General features: G+C 46.4%; 1 protein-coding gene across 2 annotated transcripts in view; it reads left to right on the forward strand.

The window, feature by feature from the left end:
• The window catches only part of TIMELESS (timeless circadian regulator), a 36,461-nt gene that overhangs the window by 8,541 nt on the left and 4,360 nt on the right, over nucleotides 1-23,560 (forward strand). Inside the window, exons 2-21 of one of the 2 annotated variants that reach the window (XM_036301031.1) lie at nucleotides 10,412-10,562; nucleotides 10,715-10,868; nucleotides 10,993-11,107; nucleotides 11,204-11,266; nucleotides 12,001-12,102; nucleotides 12,307-12,462; nucleotides 12,708-12,841; nucleotides 13,048-13,135; nucleotides 13,403-13,579; nucleotides 13,926-14,143; nucleotides 14,374-14,477; nucleotides 14,621-14,790; nucleotides 18,837-18,959; nucleotides 19,057-19,208; nucleotides 21,652-21,749; nucleotides 21,831-21,960; nucleotides 22,058-22,259; nucleotides 22,507-22,652; nucleotides 23,245-23,330; nucleotides 23,417-23,534. In XM_036301031.1, coding sequence (XP_036156924.1) covers nucleotides 10,481-10,562; nucleotides 10,715-10,868; nucleotides 10,993-11,107; nucleotides 11,204-11,266; nucleotides 12,001-12,102; nucleotides 12,307-12,462; nucleotides 12,708-12,841; nucleotides 13,048-13,135; nucleotides 13,403-13,579; nucleotides 13,926-14,143; nucleotides 14,374-14,477; nucleotides 14,621-14,790; nucleotides 18,837-18,959; nucleotides 19,057-19,208; nucleotides 21,652-21,749; nucleotides 21,831-21,960; nucleotides 22,058-22,259; nucleotides 22,507-22,652; nucleotides 23,245-23,330; nucleotides 23,417-23,534 — 2,618 coding nt within the window. In that variant the 5' untranslated portion in view covers nucleotides 10,412-10,480. The remainder of the gene's footprint in view (nucleotides 1-10,411; nucleotides 10,563-10,714; nucleotides 10,869-10,992; nucleotides 11,108-11,203; nucleotides 11,267-12,000; nucleotides 12,103-12,306; nucleotides 12,463-12,707; nucleotides 12,842-13,047; nucleotides 13,136-13,402; nucleotides 13,580-13,925; nucleotides 14,144-14,373; nucleotides 14,478-14,620; nucleotides 14,791-18,836; nucleotides 18,960-19,056; nucleotides 19,209-21,651; nucleotides 21,750-21,830; nucleotides 21,961-22,057; nucleotides 22,260-22,506; nucleotides 22,653-23,244; nucleotides 23,331-23,416; nucleotides 23,535-23,560) is intronic. The other variant, XM_036301032.1, reaches the window with a different exon arrangement.

Consider the following 23,560-nt stretch of genomic DNA (forward strand, 5'->3'; position numbering starts at 1 on the left):
AAGTTACGGTTAATTACCATGTTTCTCTATTATTAGATAGGATGATTGACAATATAAAGTACTTTTGTAAAATACTAGAACTGTTACTAGAAAATTTTTTCTAGCTTTCTGTATGAAAAAAAATACAGAAATGTAGGCTTTATTATTAGATTCAACAAACACTAACTCTGTTAAATTACTGTGAATTGTTAAATGTTCTAAATGCTTATGCTTTATTTTCGTACTTACCTTGATGCAGACTGCTAGTAGTGCCAGGACCAGCAATAGTCGGCAGACCATACTTTAAGTAGCACTGCTTGCCATGATCTCGTTTAAACTTCCCCATTTATTTTCTCAGCATACTGATAAGGAAACTGAGGTTTAGGTTAAGCCACATGCTCAAGATTACCAACTCAGTACTGGGCAGAACGGAAATTCAAAGGTTATTCTGTTAGGGGAAGGGGAGCAGGCCCAGCAGGCGTCTACCTCAGGCTGGCCTGCAGTGTGTGGGTTCTTGACTTCTTGCAGGAAAGATTTCACATGAGTCAGGTGATTTTAGAGGATGTTTATTAAAGCTGGGGACAGTGAAACCAGGAAGGGCCTAGGCTAGAAGAAGCAACAGGAGAGAGCCTACGTGGGCTGCCTTGGCTCTAGAAACGTTATGGGAAAGAAGTGACAGGGCTGCTGTCAGCTCACTGGAAAGTCAGAGAAAAGGGGGCCTTGGAGACAGGTTCAGTTACAAGTCTCATGGGGATCCTAAGAGTTTAGAAGAAAGGAAATTCACTCAAAGAGGAGATTCGAGTGGGTGTGCTCCAAGGAGGGCACCCGCTGGCTTCTTTGTCTTGAGGGGTTTTATCTGCTTTCCAAAGGGGGAGTTTTAGGGCAGGCTTCAGGGGAGATCTCAATGGAATATTCGTCGGCTTTTCCACGTGTGCCCTTCAGGGTCGTGGTCTCCACTCACTGGTCAGTGCCAGGGCCGGTAGTCATTACTCACTGCAGCTGGTCCTATCTGTTTTTGCTGCTTTTCTGGACCTGGAGCTGAAATACAATTGAGGCTACGCTGTCCAGGTAGCCCAGTTGGTTGGAGCATTGTCCTGTACACCAAAAGGTGTGGGTTCGATTCCCAGTCAGGGCACATATGTAGGTTGCAAGTTCGATCCCCCAGTTGGGTGCATGTGGGAGGCTACAGATCGATGTTTCTCTCTCACATCACTGCCTCTCTCTCTCTCTCTCTCTCTCTCTCTCTCTCTCTCTCTCTCCCTCCCTCCCTCCCTCCCTCTCCCTCTCCCCCTCTCCCCCTCCCTCCCCCTCTCCCCCTCCCTCCCCCTCTCCTCCTCCCTCCCCCTCTCCCCCTCCCTCCCCCTCTCCCCCTCCCTCACTCTAAAAATCAATAAAAACGTATTCTTGGGTGAAGACTAAAAAAAAAAAAAAAACTACAACTGAGGCCTAGATGGCCTAGAGCAGTGGTTCTCAACCTGGGCTGCACATGAGAATCACCTGGGAATCTTTCTAAAATCCTGATTTCTGGGCCTCATCCTCCGGAAACTCTGTTTCTTTGTTACTAATGTTGTGGCCCCACCCCATAACAAAGAAACAGAATTTCCGGAGGATGAGGCCCAGAAATCAGGATTTTAAAAAGATTCCCAGGTGACTCTAATGTGCAGCCAAGGTTGAGAACTGCTGGCCTAGAATAAGCATGTCAAACTCCAAGGCTAACACAGGCCAAATAAACAAGGTTTAAGTTTCTGTGGGCTGCAAAAAACAAAAGCTTCAATTTTCATAGAAACATAGGTTTATTTCTGTAGAGACATGCTGAATACAAAGGGCTGACATAAATGAGTAATCGTTAACATAAAATAATAGAACATTTTAATAAAAATTAATATTTTTTTCTTGAACATTAACTTACCAGACACTGAATAAGTGCACAGATTAATAAGCATAACACAAATAAACCTACTTTTCTTGTTCTCCGAAAGCAAAATATTTCCTGTTGCGCACACCAAACAAGTCAGTCCAAGACTAATGACGTGGGCATTGGCTGCTAAACTATTCGCTGCTGGTATTAGTGGAGAGAAGTGGTGCACCTGCGGGTAAGGCGCGTAATGGAAATGAATGCAACACAATTATAGTAATCAGTCATTAGCGAACGTCGTAGCTCGTTATTAATAATGATGTATATTGGGCAGGGGGGAAAAAAGGACACATATGTAATACCCTTTGTAATACTTTAAGCAATAAAAAAAATAATAATGATGTATAACAGGATATTGTAAAAATGAAGTTACGAAATTTTTATTAAAACTGTTTCTTACATATCGTTATATGCAAAAATATTCATTGTGGGCCACGTGCAAGCCATGGGCTGCGAGTTTGACATGCTTGGCCTAGAGGTTATCTCTAGGGAGGAAAGATCAGGGGAGGGTCTGAGCCACATGACCCGATGTGAAAGGTCAGCCATTTGGACTTGCAATATGCCAGGGGAGGAAAGGCCGGCCAGGCGGTGAGTCTGGCACCAGTTTTGCCTGTTGCTAAGCATCTGGGGCTTTCTGCCCTGGTGACCTTCTGTATCTGATGTAAATTGCTCGGTCAGGCCAGTTCAGCTGCCTGTCTCAATTTCCCCATTCCACTTGCTAAGGAATTTTCCTAGTTTCTTACTATCCTGCCTCAACTCTGTTCATACTAGTGATTCTCAAAGCTGGTTCTTCAAACAGGGTTGGTTTGGGGCAGAGTTTTTTCTTTGGTTTTATTTTGTTTTCAAGAAATGAATTTTCTCTTTTGAATTATAAGTGTATTTAATATTTCATCTTTTGTTTTTCTTTGGTTCTTGCATTTTGAGGCCTGTTAATATTAATTTCAGATGAATATTGCTTCATCTGAACTACTTGGTACTTGATAGGAAAAGTAACATCGCTTTTACTTATTTTATTTATTTATTTTAGTAATATTGCTTTTAAATATATTTTATTGATTTTTTACAGAGAGGAAGGGAGAGGGATAGAGAGTTAGAAACATCGATGAGAGAGAAACATCGATCAGCTACCTCCTGCACACCCCCTACTGGGGATGTGCCCGCAACCAAGGTACATGCCCTTTACCGGAATCAAACCTGGGACCTTTCAGTCCGCAGGCAGACGCTCTATCCACTGAGCCAAACCGGTTAGGGCAGTAACATTTTTTTTTTTTTTTATATATTTTATTGATTTTTCACAGAGAGGAAGGGAGAGAGATAGAGAGTTAGAAACATCTATCAGCTGCCTCCTGCACATCTCCCACTGGGGATGTGCCCGCAACCCAGGTACATGCCCTTGACCGGAATTGAACCCGGGACCCTTCAGTCCGCAGGCAGACGCTCTATCCACTGAGCCAAACTGGTTAGGGCAGTAACATTTTTTTTAAATGTCCACGTCTGCTAGGTCTAAGATGTTTGACAAAGTTGTCATCTGTGACGAAATGTAAAAATACAGTGTAATTAGTTTGTTTTTTTTCATAAAATGAAATTTATCAAATTTAAAAAGCTACACTTTATCCTGAGGTTTTCATCCTTAGTTTTTTGGGTGTTTTAAATAGTGAAGCTCTGCCCAGTTGCTCAGTGGTTAGAGCGTCAGCCTGGGGACCATAGGGTCTCAAATTTGATTCCCAGTCAAGGGCATGTACCTCAGTTTGCAGGCTCCATCCCTGGCCCAAGTCAGGGAGTGTGGGGAGGCAGCCAATTAATGTGTCTCTCACACTGATGTTTCTCTCTCTCCCATCGATGTTTCTCCCCCCCCCGCCCCCTTCCATTCTCTCTCTCCAGAGATCAATGGAAATATCCTTGGGTGAGGATTTAAAAAAAAAAAAAGAATACATAGCAATTGTGTGGGGTGTTTTTTAATAACATCTGTACTGTAATATAATTCACAGTTTTGAATTATAACCATTTACCCACTATCTAATATTAGAATACTTTCATCACCCCAAAATAAACCCCATACATACCTACTACAGTGACTTCCCAACTCTCCTTACCCCAGTCCCTGGCAACCACTAATCTACTTCCTGTCTCCATGGATTTGCCTATTCTGAACATGTCATATAAATGGAATCATACAATAGGTGTCCTTTTGTCTGGCTTCTTTCCCTGAACATAATGTTTCAAGTTTTATTTACGTTATAGCATTTATTGTACTCCTTTTATTGTCAATTAATACTCCCTTGTATAGATAGACCACTTTTTTGTTTCTTCATCAGTTGATGCACATTTGGGTTTTTTGCACATTTTGACTATTATAAATAGTACTGCTGTGAACATTTGTGTACTGCAAGTTTTTGTGTGGACATATTGTTTCTCTCAGATATATAACTGGAAGTGAGATTGTGGATGATATGTCATATGGTAACTGTGTTTAACTTTTTTTTTTAAAGGGGAGAATGATGATTTTTATTTTTTAAAATATATTTTATTGATTTTTTTACAGAGAGGAAGGGAGAGGGATAGAGAGTTAGAAACATCGATGAGAGAGAAACATCGATCAGCTGCCTCCTGCACACTCCCTACTGGGGATGTGCCCACAACCAAGGTACATGCCCTTGACCGGAATCAAACCTGGGACCCTTGAGTCCGCAGGTTGACGTTCTATCCACTGAGCCAAACTGGTTAGGGCTGTGTTTAACATTTTGAGGAACTGCCAAACAGTTTTCCACAGCAGCTGCACCATTAAAAAATAAAAGGTTTTTTTAATCCTCACCCAAGGATATGTTTCCATTGATTTTTAGAGAGAGAGAGGGAAAGACAGAGAGAAATATCGATGTGAGAGAAACAGGTTTTTACTGATTTCAGGAGAGGGAGATAGAAACATCGATCAATTGCCTCCTGCACGCCCCCTACTGGGAATTGAGTCAGAAACCTGACATGTGCCCTGACCAGAACTGGTGACTTCTCAGTGCATAAGACGCTGCTCAACCAACTGAGCCACACCGGCCAAGGCAGACCCCACTGTCTTGTCTGTGCATCAGGGTTAGCCTTTGATGTCCACAGAAATACAAGAGTTTGGCTGTTTCAAAACTCATTTACTATGGGAGATAAAAAACACAAAGATGAAGGCCTGAGGAGGGAGACCAGCGGAGACTATAGGCTTTGAGTGAAACTCAACAGGTTTCTGCATTTCTATGGGTAGAAGAACTGAACGATAATATCTCAGTCTGCCAGCCCACCTTTGGGCTAGGAAAGGGGATGGGAGGGAACACTTGGAAATACAGCAGTGGCTGCCTTTGCTGATTTTATTGGAAAGTAGCATTTCACCCAAAGAATTAAAACAGTGAATTAGCTTTATTTTTAAATACAAGCTATATCTTTACTAGTAATTTCTGAGATTCCCTCATCTCCTTCAGATCATTCATGTTTTTATGTGGTTATAGTGAGCATTCTACTTCATATGCCCTTTTTTAGAATAAGCTTTTGAGTTTTAGTTTGCATAGTTGATTTTTATATTACATATTATTTATTAATAGTCCAAAGTTTTCCTAGATGTCCCCCAGGTTTGGGATATCTGGGTTGTCTCCAAGGCTTTACCATTAAAGGTAACTTACCTATAAACATCTTATTGGGGTGTTTATTCTCTCTTAGCCTATTTCTTCATCTGTAAAATGGAGATATTTGTATCTGTCACTTGGGACTGTTGTGAGATTCAAATCAAAGTATAATAATGCTATGAAAGCATTTTATAAACTAGAGTGTACTAGGAAGAGGTATTATTTTTGTTTATGTTCAAGTGATTTCCTTTCTTTTTTGGATTATTTTCTTGGGTTATAGTCCCTGAAATGGGCTCACTGGTTCCAAAGAGTATGACTCATGATAATATGTTGATTCAAAATGAATTCATTCAGAAAATATTATATGTTCTCTATATGTCCAGCTCTATTCTAGACATAAGGACTGCAGCAATAAACAAAATAAAAGGAAACCTTGTCCTCTTGTTGGCCTGGTTTGACTTTTATTATATAATTAGTACATAATTATAAAAAATTTTAATTCCTAAATGTCAGACAGAAGAACAGGACTATTCTGTAATAACATTTCTATCATTCTGAAGTGAAATGAGAAAAGTAAGGGCAATTTAGAGTAGGGTTATTTTTTGTTTGTATTTTTAAAAAAAATTTTAATTGCTTTTCAGAGAGAGAGGGAGAGGGAGAGACTGAGAAACATTGATCAGATGTTTCGCTTATTTATACACTCATTGGTTGACTGTTATATGTGCCCTGACCAAGGATCAAGCTCACAACCTTAGTGTATTGGGACAATGCTGTAACCAACTGAGCCACCTGGCCGGGGCTAGGGAAGTTTTTCATGAAGACTTGTTTATCAGACACCTTAAAGAAAGGACATAGATGGGATTGTATCATACATACTTTATGTTAAACTGTTTCTTTTACGAAACAATGGTGTTCATAGATGTTAGAGGGGGTTTTAAAAAGTGTTTATATTTGTAATATCCCTATTATCAGTTAAGATAGGATAGTTTTCCCAATTTGGAGGGATATATACTAGTACATGAAATCATAACGCATGGGAACCACTGGTTTTAAAAAATATATATTTTTATTGATTTCAGAGAGAGAGAGAGAGAACCATTGATCAGCTGCCTCCTGCATGCCTCCACTGGGGATCAAGCCCGCAACCCAGGCATGTGCCCTTGACCAGAATCGAACCCGGGACTCTTCAGTCCGCAGGCCAACGCTCTATCCACTGAGCCAAACCAGCGATTTTTAATTTAACTTTGTATTATCCATTAGTTCACAATGTGCTTTTTTGTAGCTTAATTGAATTCTCCAATACAATAACCACGAAAGAAGGGAGTAGGATTGGGGACAGGGAAGACCTCAGACTACAAGGCAGATCTCACAGTCTCAGCCAACCCAATGGGAAACTCTGAAGCAAGGATTGCCTGGCTTCCTTGTTGGACAGAAATTTCTAGGCCTTATACCTCTGAGCTTCCTCATTAGCTGGGGGCTGCCAGGGAAGAGTAGGGCTGAGGTGGGTCCTGGAGGTGCTGTCAGCTAGCCTTATGCTTTGCAGCTGAATGGCATGCTCATTCTTGAAGAAAAATCTGAGCAGGCACCTCCATGGCTGCCCCAGTATCCTTTCCCTTATTTTTCAGATGAGGAGGCCAAGATAAACTCGGTGAATAATAGGCAGGTAGGCGGTGAAGCCAGGGCTTTGACCCCCCCCGCCCCTTCTGACCACTGTACTGTTCTTTCTGTTACACCAAGAAACATTTCAGAGTTTTTCCTGGGCCAGGGCACATACAAGAAACAACCAGTGAATGCATAAGTAGGTGGAACAACACATCAAAAAAGGAATGGCATTTGAGCTGGATCTTGAAGGTCAGATAAGCTTAGAACTTTTGGAGTTAAGGGAGGAAGGAGAACCTTACAGAAGGAGGGAATAAACTGAGCAAAGATATAGAGAGCATGGGAGGCTCTATGTCTTGGAATATGTACCTTTATGTTCCTGGGGAGTGAGGAGTAGATAGTCAGAAGAGGCAATCAAGCATGGATCTAAGAAGTAGGGGGTTGGATGGGTATGTGTGATGTAGATATAAGACATAATCAGTGGTCTAGGAGAGGAATCGGGCAGACAGAGTAGGTGAGTAGCTTCTGCTTAGCTGCATGAAAGAGAGTAAACTGTAAGTTTTCCGTCCCTGGCTGCTTTTTTAATAGTGTTTTCAGCAGGGAGGGCTGAAACTCCTGTGGGAGTTCTTTTATTCCAATTCTAATGATTAAGCACAAGACTGCCAGCTTGCCTCTTGACCCCTGGCCTGGAAGCTTTACAGTAGGTCACCTGACCCACTTATTCCTCTGCTTTCCCTGTTGACCTCTGGTTTTGTCAGAACTGCAGGGGGTCCTGGCAGGTGTGCTCAGTGGTTGAGCAATGAACCAGGAGGTTGCGGTTTGATTCCAGGTCAGGGCACTTGCCTGGGTTGCCGGCTCCTTCCCCAGTGGGGGCGTGCAGGAGGCAGCCGATCAATGATTCTCTCTCATCATTGATGTTTCTATCTCTCTCCCCTTTCCTCTCTGAAATCAATAAAATAATATATTTTTTAAAACTGCAGGGGATTAGAACCTGAAGTCCTGGGTCTCTTACAGAACCTCTTCCCTTCTCACATTTGCAAGGATGGCTCCTTCTCTACCTGCTTTCCTCTCCCCCTTTTCTTTTGATCGCCAGCTAACAGTAGCTGGGGCCAATTTTACAAATATCTAACCTATACTCAGGATTGGTCTACAGCGGAGGAGGCAGCATATCGCGGGAGGGAAGCTGTGCCTTATTTTGAGGCGGGTGTGCTGACTCAGCATATTTATAACCAGCTCTGCTGATTGTTTTTGTCAGCTTCCTAGGATGCCACTTGGAAAGACAGGGAAGCCCTTCAATGTGTGTGTGTGTGTGTGTGTGTGTGTGTGTGTGTGTGTGTGTGTGTGTGAGAGAGAGAGAGAGAGAGAGAGAGAGAGAGAGAGAGAATATGAATATGTACCAGTGGTCTATCTGAAAAAGCTGGATGTGTCTTTGAGGAGAGTCAGAGATTGCCCAGGTCCCAGGGCCTGCAGATCCCATGAGAAAGGGCAGCGAGAGGAAGTCTCCCTTCAGGCTTTCTGGTCTTTCATTGAGTGTTTTACTGGTTCGCTCTTGCTGGGCTGGACAGTCAGAAAGTAGGTTAGTACTAGGTAGGGGTAGAGGGCCAGCAGGCAGCCGGAACAGTAGACCAGTTACACAAAATCTGGGCGATAACGTCAGGCATTGAGCCATAGTCCTTTGGACACTGCCCATGTCCTGGGGGGGACTGGGTATGGAACGGAGAATGGTCTTTGTAGAGGAGGCTGCCACGCTGAGAGCAGCATGGCGGATTGTGCCAAGGGGACATAATTGATGGATATTTCCCATTTTCCACAGAAGCTGGTAGTGAATGTAATGTTTGTGTGTGTCTGCGTTATTAGTGTCGGGTTCTAAAACATCCAGAGTTCTGGACCTGTGCTTACTTGATTATCTGAGGAGAGTTTAAGGATCTTAATTTTTAAAAAGTGGCATGCTTCAGAAAAGGAAGCTGGTTGTCCTGGGATAGTGACAGGAAACATCACCAGTCCCTGTTTGCTTCTTTTCCTCAGCGATCCGTTATCAGTGGTTCTCAACCTCCTGGCCCTTTAAATACAGTTCCTCATGTTGTGACCCAACCATAAAATTATTTTCGTTGCTACTTCATAACTGTAATGTTGCTACTGTTATGAATCGTCATGTAAATATCTGATATGCAGGGCGGTGTTAGCCGACCCCTGTGAAAGGGTCGTTCGACCGCCAAAGGGGTCGCGACCCACAGGTTGAGAACCACTGCGTTAAGGTGGTGGCTCCTACAAAGATTACCACAACTTAAGAGTAAATTTGGGGCCGAAACCGGTTTGGCTCAGTGGATAGATCGTCGGCCTGCGGACTGAGAGGTCCCGGGTTCGATTCCGGTCGAGGGCATGTACCTGGGTTGCGGGCACTTCCCCAGTGGGGAGATGTGCAGGAGGCGGCTGATCGATGTTTCTCTCTCATCGATGTTTCTGACTCTCTATCCTTCTCCCTTCCTCTCTGTAAAAAATCAATAAAATATATTTTTTTTAAAAAAAGAGTAAATTTGGGGAGGAGAGTGAAGGAGCTTCATGTTTGCATTCTGGTGCCTCTAAATCAGATCCTAAGTGGGGTCACTGTGGCGCGATTGGGTTCTCTTCACTCTTGTGGTTTATAAGAGCTGTAACAGTGGAGGTGGAAGGGGACTGGGGCTGGCATTATAAGGGAGAGGGAAGTTCATTCCCCGCTTCCCCCAAAAGGCTGCAGAGCTCTCAGCGTGAAAGTCTCCGAATTGGTGCCTTTCTCTAACCAACCTTTCTTTCTACTCGGTTACCTTGACTTTGAAACATACTGTTTCTATGGTGTCAGATACAAGTGAGAGCCTGGGGCAGGCGCTTAATTCTTAGGCTTGGAGCCTCTTGGGTTTTGATCAGATAGAAACCTTAACTAAAAGCTTTCCCTCGGACTGGGAAAGCACTTTGGGTTCTGACAAAAGTGGAGCATTTGAGCTCTAGCCGGTTTGACTCAGTGGATAGAGCGTTGGTCTGCGGACTTGAAGGGTCGTCCCAAGTTCAATTCCGGTCAAGGGCACATATCCAGGTTGTGGGCTTGATCCCAGTAGGGGGCTCGAGCCACTGATCGGGAGGCAGCCAATCAGTGATTCTCTCTCATCATTGATGTTTCTATCTCTCCCTCTTCTTTTGTCTCTCTGAAATCCATAAAAATATATATATTTTTTAAAGTGAGCATTTGAAGATTTAGTTCAGAATACTCTGCTCATCAGGGCCCTGCCCTGTTCCCCTCTCCCTTTCATGGAGAGGATCCTATAATCGTTACCTTTCCCTGTCTCTGCAGGACTCATCATTTTTATCTCCCCGGTCTCCACCTGCCAAACATCTCTGTTGGCTGCTCCACTGATGCACGATGAACTGCGAACTTCTAGCCACATGTAGTGCCCTTGGGTACTTGGAGGGAGACACTTACCACAAGGAACCAGATTGCTTAGGTGAGTACCTTTTTGAGGAAACAGGTAAAAAAAAAAAAAATTTGCTTGAGTTGAGTTCTGTTGAATTTCTCAAGCCATGTGTATGAAAAGCACTTGGGCCTGGGCGGAGCTTCTTCCAGGGGTCCATGTAAGTGTTGGTTCTGTCCCTGAAGAGAGTGTGAAGGATTTGATCCGCTACTTGAGGCATGAGGACGAGACTCGAGATGTGCGGCAGCAGCTGGGGGCCGCCCAGATCCTGCAGAGTGACCTTTTGCCCATCCTTACCCAGCACCGCCAGGACAAGGCACTCTTCGATGCCGTTATCAGGTTGTTGCACCCCAAGCTCTTTAACTTGCACCATGTGCCAGCACTTGATGTTTGATCTGATGGATTTTGGTGTTTGTGCCTGGCGAGGAAACAACAACTTCTGCCTCCTTTGTTGTTTCCCTAGGCTGATGGTGAACTTGACACAGCCAGCCTTGCTCTGTTTTGGCAGTGTGCCCAAGGAGCCCAGCTTCCGGCACCATTATCTGCAGGTGCTGGCTTACTTGCAGGCCTACAAAGAGGTGAGGTTCTCCTTTAGAGTCCCTGCGGCAGAATTGGGGGCACAGTGGGGAAGGAGAGGGTGGGAGCTATTTAAGGTCCATTCCTCTATTTTGTAGGCCTTTGCCAGTGAGAAGGCTTTTGGGGTCCTCAGTGAAACCTTGTATGAGCTGCTGCAGCTGGTGAGTGAGTCTCCGCCTTCCAAGATCCCAAGGACAGTTAGCACCTTGCTCCTCCTTGGGGTAGAGCGCCAGTTGGGGCATTGTCGGGACATGCTAAGGTTAGAGACATGGTCCCCCAGTCTTGTGAACACATAGTCCAGTCCACTGTCTCTGGCTACCTCAGGGCTGATTGAGGTTTTTCTCCCCCCCCCCCCCCCGCTATATACAAGCGAAAGTTTATTTAGAAAGTCACAGAGGTAGAAAGAGTGAGCCAGCTGGGCTGCATGGGCTCAGAAAATAAGTTACAGAGGCTAGAGAAGGGAACTTAGGAGAGAGAGAGAAAGCAAAGGTATGCACCTGGAGGGAAGAAGAGGGGGGAAGGTGCTGTGCTCCAGATAGAGTGCGTGCGTGCCCCGGGGAATGTTGTGGGAAGGGAAAGATGCAGGTATACTCGCAGTGGTTCTCAACCTTCCTAATGCCGCGACCCTTTAGTACAGCTCCTCATGTTGTGGTGACCCCCAACCATAAAATTCATAACTAATTTTGCTACTGTTACGAATCGTAATGTAAATATCTGATATGCTATATGTGTTTTCCGATGGTCGCGACCCACAGGTTGAGAACCGCTGCTCTAGAGAGAGTGAGCTCTTTTCTTTCCTTTTAGTACTGATCCTCCTCTGTGCCTCGGTCGCCCAGCCAGGGTAGGTGTTGCCTGCCTTCCACAGAGTCTCTCCTCTAACTCTCCTTCTGCCTAGGGCTGGGAGGAACGGCAGGAGGAAGACAACTTGCTGATTGAGCGGATCCTGCTGCTGGTCAGAAATATTCTCCACGTCCCAGCCGACCTGGATCAGGAAAAGGTGAGAAAGGGTCTTGGGTTGTCTGAGTTCTTGTGTTTGGTTGGGTTGAGCTGCCCTTTTCTGTTTTGTTTTGTGTGTGTGTTTGTTTTTCTGTCTCCTGACAAATGTCGGGGGAACCTTGGCCAAAGAATGAGTTGGAGAACCTCAAGGCAGGGCTGTGGAACCGACTGGCCTCCCTCTCTCTCCTCACCCCTCACTGCTCAGAGGATCGATGATGACGCCAGCGTCCATGACCAACTGCTCTGGGCAATTCATCTTAGTGGCCTGGACGACCTGCTCCTCTTCCTGGCCAGCTCGCCCACTGAGCAGCAGTGGAGCCTACACGTGCTAGAGATCATCTCCCTTATGTTTCGTGACCAGGTGAGACCCTGGCCTGTTGCCCCAGTCCCTTTGTCCATGTACTCTTCTGCTGTGCGGCCAGAATTGTTCTTGTAATAATGGCTGAATTCTCCGGGGGAAGGTGGTGACACATAGAATAGCCATGTCTTGAGTATGGGGTTCCATCAACAATCCTATTTTGTTCATTCTTTCTGCCACCAGTAGGCGTGGACTCAGAATAAGGAATGACCATCCCTCCGACTCTCCCCTCCTTGTTCCAAATGTAGAACCCTGAGCAGCTAGCAGGAGTAGGACAGGGACGCTTAGCCCAGGAGCGGAGCACCGATGTGGCGGAGCTGGAGGTGTTGCGCCAGCGAGAGATGGCAGAAAAGAAGACTCGAGCCCTTCAGCGCGGCAACCGGTGGGTGTTGGGGAGCTGCTCTAGCCATGTGCCCACTCCTTCGCTGGAGTGCTGAGGGCCTGAGCCAACTTCTCAGACAGTGGAGGCCAGATACCATTTTGCAGTTACAACACGCCCTGATGTGCTGATGAAAGAGAAGCGGGGATAAAACTTCCAGAGAATTGAGGAATCACCCTGAATGTTTTTGGTTCTTGTTTTCACTGCAGGCATTCTCGATTCGGGGGCTCCTACATTGTCCAGGGGTTGAAATCCATTGGCGAGAGGGACCTCATCTTTCACAAAGGCCTCCACAATGTGCGTATGCTCCCATCTGGGGTGGGGCTCCATGGTGTGGAGTTGGGGAACCTACGGAGGGTCAGCGTCTCTGGAGGTGAAGACCCTCTGTTAGGAGAAACAGAGCTTCTGGCTTTATTGTCTCTACCTCTGTCTTCACTTCGGCCCAGTGGGAGAGGACTCTCTAAGAGTTTCTTTTGAGAAAACTGCAGAACCAGGGATGTGGGAAGAGCTGCAAGCAGAGGGTGGCGGTTAGGAATAATTCTAATCCCCAGCCCATACCCCTAGCTCCGAAACTACAGTTCCGATTTGGGAAAGCAGCCCCGAAGGGTGCCTAAACGTCGCCAGGCTGCCCGGGAGCTATCCATTCAGCGCCGCTCTGCCCTCAACGTGAGACTCTTCCTCAGAGACTTCTGCTCTGAGTTCCTGGAGAACTGTTACAACCGGCTCATGGGCCTGGTGAAGGTGAGAGCCTCGGAAGGATGGAGTGGAGAGGTCACGGGGGTCGTGGTGGGCACGAAGGGCAACTGGGAGGAGCCTATGGGAAGCTGACCCTGGAGTGTGGACTAGAAGATGGGAAGGGTATAGGATGCTCCTAAGAAATGGTGGTAATGTCAGAAGAGGAGCAAGTTAAAAGTCTCTCAAGAAATCACAAGGAATGTGGAGATACTGGGGAGGGGGAGAGAGGCTTGGAAATTGTGGATCCTAGAATAGTGTATGGTCGTGTCCAGGGTCCCTCCCATTATCACAGGACAGGAGGAAATTGGAAGCCCCGAGGTCATGGAATGGTCTTTTTTCCCCTGGACGTTAGGATAACCTGCTTCGGGAGAAAGCTCAGCAGCACGACGAGACCTATTACATGTGGGCCTTGGCTTTCTTCATGGCCTTCAACCGGGCTGCCTCCTTCAAGCCAGGCCTGGTCTCCGAGACACTCAGTGTCCGTACCTTCCACTTCATTGAGCAGAACCTCACCAACTACTATGAGATGATGCTGACTGACCGCAAGGAAGCTGCCTCCTGGGCACGCCGGTGAGTGGGGTGAGAATTGGAGTCCGCTGGACACATTGGCCAGGCCAGGAACCTGAACACCTGAACTCTGGATGGTACTTTCTCTTGCGTTTTAGATGAAGGTGGTCAGGCTGGGGGGCAAGGACTGGCTGGCCCATTCTGGTTTTGATGACATTATTTTGGGGGGGGGAGTGGTACTGTTACCATGAGCCTATGTCCTAAGTTGTCCTCCTCTCTCCCTCAACTCCCAGGATGCACCTGGCTCTGAAGGCCTATCAGGAGCTTCTGGCCACAGTAAATGAGATGGACGTGTCGCCAGAGGAGGCTGTGCGGGAGAGCAGCCGCATCATCAAAAGTGAGGCCCTGGCTTGGTCTCTGATCATGGCCTTCCCCATTTCTTGACCAGCATTTTACTCTTCCTGGTCCCAACTTCACCCATCTCCTTTTCCTAAACTTTCCAGTCCAGTCCTTCCCATCTTTTTTCTACCCCGTTTCTAGACAACATTTTCTACGTTATGGAGTATCGAGAACTGTTCCTGGCACTCTTTCGGAAGTTCGACGAGCGATGCCAGCCCCGCTCGTTCCTTATCGACCTGGTGGAAACCACCCATCTCTTCCTCAAGATGTTGGAGCGGTTTTGTCGGAGCCGAGGGAACCTGGTGGTGCAGGTACTGGGCAGCCCCCGATGTGGAAGGAGATGGGAGGGAAACGGGGAGCACAGGGCTTCTTTCTCCTCCTCACCTTTCCTGTAGCTTCAGCTGACCTGTTAGAACCCCTCTGAACTAAGAGGGCAAGAGATTTGTTGAAGAGACTCGATAGTGGAGTCTACTGTCGTTTCCTTTTTTAATTTGATCAATCCCTAATGGACCGTAAATGTCTTAATTCATTCATGGAGCATTTCTTGAACACTTACTAGGTGCTAATAAGCACAGAAACCCAGGGGTTCATAATATTAGAGTTTAGTGATTGTGCTGCGATATTTTCTGGTTGTACTTCTTCTTTTTTTTTTTTTTTTTTTTTTAGTAAATCTTTATTGTTCAGATTATTACATTTGTTCCTCTTTTTTTCCCCCCAAAGCTCCCCTCCACCCAGTTCCCACCCCACCCTCTGCCCTTACCCCCACACTGTCCTCAGCCCTACGTGCACAATTTTTGTCCAGTCTCTTCCCGCATCTCCCACACCCCTTTCCCCACCAAGAATAGTGAGTCCATTCCCTTTCTATGTCCCTGATTCTATTATAATCACCAGTTCATTCTGTTCATCAGATTATTTATTCACTTGATTCTTAAATTCACTTGTTGGTAGATGCATATTTGTTGTCCATAATTTGTATCTTTACCTTTTTCTTCTTCTTCCTCTTCTTAAAGGATACCTTTCAGCATTTCATATAATACTGGTTTGGTGGTGATGAACTCCTTTAGCTTTTCCTTATCTGTGAAGCTCTTTATCTGACCTTCAATTCTGAATGATAGCTTTGCTGGATAAAATAATCTTGGTTGTAGGTTCTTGGCATTCATCACTTTGAATATTTCTTGCCACTCCCTTCTGGCCTGCAAAGTTTCTGTTGAGAAATCAGCTGACAGTCGTATGGGTATTCCCTTATAGGTAACTGAGTTTCTTTCTCTTGCTGCTTTTAAGATTCTCTCTTTGGCCGAAACCGGTTTGGCTCAGTGGATAGAGCGTCGGCTTGCGGACTGAAAGGTCCCGGGTTCGATTCCGGTCAAGGGCATGTACCTGGGTTGCGGGCACATCCCCAGTAGGAGATGTGCAGGAGGCAGCTGATCGATGTTTCTCTCTCATCGATGTTTCTAACTCTCTATCTCTCTCCCTTCCTCTCTGTAAAAAATCAATAAAATATATTTTAAAAAAAAAAAGATTCTCTCTTTGTCTTTTGCTCTTGGCATTTTAATTATGATGTGTCTTGGTGTGGTCCTCTTTGGATTCCTTTTGTTTGGGGTTCTCTGTGCTTCCTGGACTTGTAAGACTATTTCTTTCACCAGGTAGGGGAAGTTTTCTGTCATTATTTCTTCAAATAGGTTTTCAATATCTTGCTCTCTCTCATCTTCTGGCACCCCTATAATTCTGATGTTGGTACGCTTGAAGCTGTCCCAGAGGCTCCTTACACTATCTTCGTATTTTCGGATTCTTTTTTCATTTTGCTTTTCTGGTTGGGTGTTTTTTGCTTCTTCGCATTTCAAATCTTTGCCTTGATTCTTGCACTCCTCTGGTCTGCTGTTGGGAGTCTGTATAATATTCATTATTTCAGTCCGTGTATGCTTAATTTCTAGTTGGTTCTTTATCACATCATCGAGGGTCTCATTAGATTTCTTGAGGATCTCATTAACTTTATCGGCGGCTTCTAGACAGTTCTTGAGAGACCTTAAAAGTGTGGTTCTGAACTCAATATCCTCCATTGACAGTTTTGTCCTGTTTCTTTGTCTCCGCATTTTTTATGCTTTCTTGGTGCACCCCCTTGTGGTCTTTGTGCGCAGTCTTGTTGTAGTTAAGCCTTGATTGTTGTAGTTAATACTAGGGGGATTTGACCTCCAGGCCAACTGGCTGTGAGAATCAGCTGTGTCTTCAGTGGGAAAACTTCTGTCCTCTAGGGAGGTGCTAATCTAGAGTTTGCCTGAGGCTATCCGGCAAATGGCTCTGCGCAGGGTTTGGGCAGGGCGGGTCGCAGGGGATGATTAAACAGGGCGGGTGGAGCGAGCAGTTATGGCTGCTCTCAGTCCCGTCCCCAGAGGCTCTGCCTCTCAGAATCCCAGCAACTGCTGCAAACCTCGGAGAGAAAGCTGCCCTCGCGTTCCGACCGATGCCAGACAGTCCCGCTTCTCCCATTTGAGTCTGGGTCCCTAGAGACTCGCCCGGATCTGGAGCTCAGAATCTGAGACTCCCTCCCGATTGAAAACGACAACCGCGCCCTCAGCTACCAGCCCACTCCGCACGTACCTCCGCACCTTTGTATTTTCCGCACTGCGCCTCCTCTGAGTCTCGTATGCTGTTCTCTTTCCTTCTAGTTGAAGAATTTCCCCTCAGCCAGCTTTCCCGTGGTTCTGGATGATGTCCGTTCCGTCTTTTACTTGTATTTGTGAAGTGGTTGTTCGAGGCCGCTAACTCCGGTGTTTACCTATGCCGCCATCTTGGTTTTCCCCCTGGTTGTACTTCTGAAGCACTGTTGTGAGATGGAAAGAGCCTTAAATTGAGTCAGAAGGTGTGGGACCTCTTCCTGTATTAGTTACTGTTAGAGTAACTCCAGCTGCTCGTGTCAGTCTCCATAGTCCTAAAGTTGGTTGTAAGATTACCCATGAGCCTGAAGTGACATATAAGTGAAAAGTCTGGCACAAGAAGAAAATCTCAAGAAATTTGTATCCCATAGACGTTCAGGGTCTCTGCTTTGTAAAAGTTTCCCTGTAATTCTATCTGCTAAAGCTTAAAGTTCAGTCAGAACTGGACTTGAAAGGGGCAGTAATATCAATGAGACTTTCCTAGAAGATATTTTAAAGCTCAGGATTCTATTGTATTATCAGCAGTAATCAGTGATATCATTTATTGGGTGTTTACTGTATGTCAGACGTCGTGCTAGTTTTCTTGTAATACCCCAGTACTAGGGGACATGCACAAAGTGGTTAAAAACTTGTTCAAAGTTAACTAGTCAATGACCAAGTGTCAGTACTTAACTCCAGAGATGCTGGATTCCAAATCTCAAGCTCTTAATCTTTGCTGTGTTTGACTTTAAGTTCCTTGAACAGGGTCTGTACCTTAAGGCCTCCATAGTTCATCCTGTTTGCCACACAAGACTGGTTCACAGCCATGCCTTGGAGGGGCAGGACAGGGTATTGACTCTCACTCCTGCTTTTCAGGAGAAAAAATTGCAGGCTGTTTTTACAAAGTGCTTTGCAATTTACAAAGCCTTTTCATGTAGAATTTCTTATCCTCATAGCAAATCTGTTCTACAAACTTCTGCTTGACGTCACTGCTTTTAGGAAATCCTACCCAATAAGTGAGTCAAGTGCAGTTCCTGTGTTTTGCTATGGCATTTTCTGCTCAGCCACATTCTAGGTCCTGTCCCCACTGAAACCTGATTCATCTGTCTCCCCCACTGGACTGTAAGCTCCTTAAGGGCAAGGAAATGTGCTGTTCACTGTTGCTTTCCTCATTGCCTTGGAGTAGCATATAGTGGTCACTCTGTGAATGATTAATTCAGACATCTAATCTATATATATAAAAGCATAATATGCAAATTGACCAGATGGCGGAACAACCAGTCAGCGGTGATGTGCACTGACCACCAGGGGGGCAGATGTTCAACACAGGAGCTGTCCCCCGCCCACAGGCCCCAATCACCCGAGGTTGACCGGTGGTGGTGGAGGGCAGGGCTGGCGAGCAGGCGGGAATGGCCAACCTCTTGGTTCCTCCCCCCAGCTGGCAGGCCATGATCACATGATGGGGAGCCGGGAACCAGGGGTGGGTGGCAGCTGACTCAGGCAGCGCTGGGGCCCTGATAGCCCCACTGGTCGCCCCACACACGGAGGGTGACTGCAGCAGCAGCAGCAACGGTAGGGGGCAGGACCAGCTGCCGGGGAAGATCGAGGGACACCACCTGTGCACAAATTTCGTGCGCTGGGCCTCTAGTTAATTAATAATAGAGAAGACACTGATGGAGAAAGGCTTCCTTAGCCCTCCTGCCATTCTAACACAGCTTTTTCCATAGAACAAACGAAAGAAGAGGAAGAAGAAAAAGAAGCCTGTTGCTTCTGGTAATGTTCCCCGCAGCCCAGGGGACCTGGAGGCCCTGTGGCCATCCCTGGCCGAGCAGCTGCAGTGCTGTGCCCAGGTAGGTAGTTGCAGAAGCCCTGTCTTTCTCAGGGTAGTGCTGTGGGTTGGCTGCCTGGGTTTCCTTCTCTGTTCCCATAGCCTTAATCTCGCTCTAGGATCCTGAGCTCAGTTTGGACTCCATGGTCCCTTTTGATGCAGCCTCAGAGGTGCCAGTGGAAGAGCAGCGGGCAGAAGCCATGGTGCGGATCCAAGACTGTCTGCTGGCTAGCCAGGCCCCACAGGCCCTGACTCTGCTTAGGTCTGCCCGGTAAGAACCCTGCCCACCCATCCTCCCAGTTCCAACTCTTGGCTTTTGGGGGCAAAGGGAGACTTTTACTATGTTATAGGTCCTCAGTCTTCAAAAGAGAGAAGTCCCATCTGAAGTACTGGGGCTCTGGACTGAGTACTAAGTCTTGGGGAGGATTTTTTTTTTAATTGATCTTAGAGGAAGGGAAGGGGGGAGAGAGAGAGAGAAACATGGATCGGTTACCTCCCAATTGAACCTGCAACCTGTGTATATGCCCTGACTGGGAATTGAAGCCGCCACCTTTTGGTGTATGGGATGACGCTCCAACCAAATGAGCCACACCGGCCAGGACAGCCCTGGGGAGTTTTGATTGGTCTGTTGGATGGTTTTGTTCGATAAAACAGAAACAGAAAGTACAGTTAATGGGGTGGGGGGAATAAAGATAATCTATGAGCCAAAGATAGCCGTTTATTAACATTTTTAAAAAATCTTTATTGTTGGGAGTATTATAGATGTTCCCCTTTTCCCTGCCCTCCACCCAGTTCCCACCCTGCCCCTGACCTTTACCACTCTGTTGTCTGTGTCCATAGGTAAAGCATATATGCATATAAGTTCTTTGGTTAACCTCTTCCTGCTCCTCCCTCCCCCTTCCCTCTGAGATTAACAGCCTGTTCCTATTTTATTCATCAGTTTATTTTGTTCATTAGATTCCTTGTGCTTTTATTTTGATTTTTAGATTCAATTGTTGATAGACATGTATTTATTGCCATTTTATTGTTCATATTTTTATCTTTTTTTCTTCTTAATACTACTTTTCTCTTGCTGTTTTTAAGATTCTCTCTTTGTCTTTAACCTTTGGCATTTTAAATATGATGTGTGTTGGTATGGGCCACTTTGGGTTCCTTTTGTTTGGGACTCTCTGTGCTTCCTGGACTTGTAAGTCTATTTCTTTCACCAGGTAGGGGAAGGTTTCTGTCATTATTTCTTCAAATAGATTTTCTTTTTTTTTTTTTTTTTTTTTTTTTTTTTTTTTTTTTTAAATATATTTTATTGATTTTTTTGTTTACAGACAGGAAGGGAGAGGGATAGAGAGTTAGAAACAACAATGGGAGAGAAACATCGATCAGCTGCCTCTTGCACACTCCCCGCTGGGGATGTGCCCGCAACCAAGGTACATGCCCTTGACTGGAATCGAACCTGGGACCTTGCAGTCCGCAGGCCGACGCTCTATCCACTGAGCCAAACCAACTAGGGCCAAATAGATTTTCAATACCTTGTTCTCTTCTCCTTCTGGCGTCCCCATAATGCGAATGTTGGTACCCTTGAAGTTGTCACAGAGGCTCCTTACCCTATCTTCATATTTTTGGATGTGTTTTTTTTTGTTTGTTTTGTTTTTTGCTCTCCCGGCGGGGTATTTTTTGTTTCCTCATATTCCAAATCCATCATTAACATTTTGATGAGTTACCATCCAGAGTTTTTCCCTCTGTGTTAGATGTAGACATATCATCTACAACTTCTTTTTTAAAAAAATGAAATATTGCACATACTGATATATAGTATTTTTTTCATTGCTCAGTATATCATGAGCATCATTTCTCATCAGATACATTTCTATAATTGTTAATGGCTTTAAAACACCATTATTGCCTTAGCTGGGTGGCTCGGTTGGAGTGTCATCTGTACATCACAAGGTTGCGGGTTCGATTCCTGGTCAGGGCACATACCTGAGTTTTGGGTTTGATCCCTGCTTGGGGTACGAATAGGAGGCAACCAGTCAATGTTTCTTTCTCTCTCCCTTCCTCTCTCTAAAATCAATTAAAAAAAAACAACCCAAACATATTCTTGGGTGAGGATTTAAAAATGGATTTAAAACATCATTGTGGCCGAAACCGGTTTGGCTCAGTGGATAGAGCGTCGGCCTGCGGACTGAGGGGTCCCAGGTTCGATTCCGGTCAGGGGCATGTGCCTGGGTTGCGGGCACATCCCCAGTGGGAGATGTCAAACATTTAGATTGTTTTTTGTTTTGTTAATCTTCACTGGAGGATATTTTTCCATGATTTTTAGAGAGAGTGGAAGGGAGGGAGAGAGACAGAGAGAGAGAAACATCGATATGAGAGACACACATCAATTGGTTGCCTCCTGCACGTGCCCCAACCAGGGCAGGCCAGAGATCAAGCCTGCAATCAAGGTATGTGCCCTTCACCAGAATCGAATCTGAGACCTTTCAGTCCGCGAGTCAACGCTCTATCCACTGAACCAAACCAACTAGGGCTGCATTTGTTCTTATGTGATTTTCATTGCACTGTGGCTTATGAGAAAAAATTTCCCTAGAGTCTTTGTTGCTTCTTTGAGATAATAGTTTGCATTCTCTTTCCAACTGACAAATAAGTCTAAATTCCTTCTCCCACTTCAAATTATAACTCAGATTCCCTCTGGTTAAAGCCTTTTTTCCTCTCTGTTCCAGAGAGGTGTGGCCAGAAGGAGATGTGTTTGGCTCTCAAGACATTTCCCCAGAGGAGGAGATCCAGCTGCTGAAACAGATCCTCTGTGCCCCGCTTCCCCGTGAGTCCCCATCCCTTCCCATTGCCCTGCTTCTGGCTCTCTCTAGCACCAGAGACCCAGCAATCGTCACTCTTCCTATAGGGCAGCAGGGGCCAGAGGAACGAGGGGCAGAGGAGGAAGAGGAAGAAGAGGAGGAGGAGGAGGAGGAGGAAGAACTGCAAGTGGTCCAGGTGTCGGAGAAAGAATTTAATTTTCTGGACTACCTGAAACGGTGCGGGCCGAGAGGACTGCGTGGTCCCAGGAGGGAGAGCGTGGGGCTGTGAGCAGTGTCTTATGCCGACATTCTCTCCTTCCCGCTCTTGGTGCAGCTTTGCCAGCTCAACTGTCATCCGAGCCTACGTGCTGCTGCTGCGGACTTACAGGCAGAACAGCGCCCACACTAACCACTGCATCATCAAGATGCTGCACCGGTTGGCCCACGACCTCAAAATGGAAGCCCTTCTTTTCCAGCTCTCACTCTTTTGCCTCTTCAATCGTCTGCTTAGTGACCCTGCCGCTGGGGCCTACAAAGTGAGGGGATACTAAGGAATGGGGGTCTGGAGGCTTAGGGGAGTCCTGGGGTGGCACTGAGTGGGGTCGAGGGCTGAGAGATGAGAGAACGGTGAGGAAGTAGGCAGTCTGGTGGAGGGAGCTGGGGGGGGTAGAAGAGAGTCTGAGTGAGGGGGCAGCTGGGAACAGGTGCCGAGAAAATACCTGGAGGGCCTGCCTGTGTGTACATTGAGGCGAGAGGCCCCACGGCAGCCTCCCTCTCCCACAGGAGCTGGTGACTTTTGCAAAATACGTCCTGGGCAAGTTCTTTGCCTTGGCTGCAGTCAACCAGAAAGCCTTTGTGGAGCTGCTGTTCTGGAAGAACACTTCTGTGGTTCGAGAGATGACCGAGGGCTATGGCTCCCTGGACGGCGGGTGAGCTCCAGGATGGGCTGTAGGGGTGGGTGACACAGTCACCGAGTGTCAAAGCTGGAAGAGCGTGCACATCAGTTAGTGCAACCGTTTCCCTTGCGTAGCTGAGAAAACAGGCCCTGAAGGCGACGTGCTTTACCACAGGTCGCCCAAGAGAAGAATGGGACTGGAGCCTCCGTCTCCTGCTGCTCTAGTGTCCTTTTCCTCCAGAGCTTCGAGGGGGAGGGGGAGGGGGTGACCCCCAGGGAGAACCTAGAATGTGCTGGCGAATCATGAGGATTCATAGAGGTGTTTGGCCTCTTTTCCTTAGTGTCGCAGCTCCCCTCCTTGCACACTTCTTTGTTTTTCCCATAATGCTCTTGGTCCCTGCAGTGTCAGGTTCCATAGGCCCAGCCTGGGAAATCTCTTAGTTTGACTTTTGGGTTAAGTGGGATGAAAGTGGGGGAAGGAAGCACATCGTAGGCCTCTGCTGGCTGGCTCCTCTGAGGTACCTGTGTTGTCCTTCTTGTTCCTTTTAGAACTAACCAGAGAAGACCCTTGGTCTCCTCTTTTGGGCCCATAGCCTACAAGCTTCCCCTCTCCGTTCCCCATTTAGATCTTCTGGTCGTAAGCCTCCTGCGTGGAGCCCAGAGGAGGAGGCCCAGCTTCAGGAACTGTACCTTGCCCATAAGGATGTGGAAGGTATGAGGCCTTGAGATCTGAAGAGTGTATGAGGAGGGCAGCATGAGCTCCGGACCCCTCTTTACCGCCTCACTGCTCCACCTCAGGTCAGGATGTGGTAGACACCATATTGGCACACCTGAGAACTGCTCCTCGAACGCGTAAGCAGGTCATCCACCATCTGGTGCGGCTGGGACTGGCTGACAGTGTCAAGGACTTTCAAAGGTAGAGGCACATGTTCTGGAGGGAAC

The sequence above is a fragment of the Myotis myotis genome, unplaced genomic scaffold, assembly GCF_014108235.1.
Source record: "Myotis myotis isolate mMyoMyo1 unplaced genomic scaffold, mMyoMyo1.p scaffold_m19_p_3, whole genome shotgun sequence".
NCBI lineage: Eukaryota > Metazoa > Chordata > Mammalia > Chiroptera > Vespertilionidae > Myotis > Myotis myotis.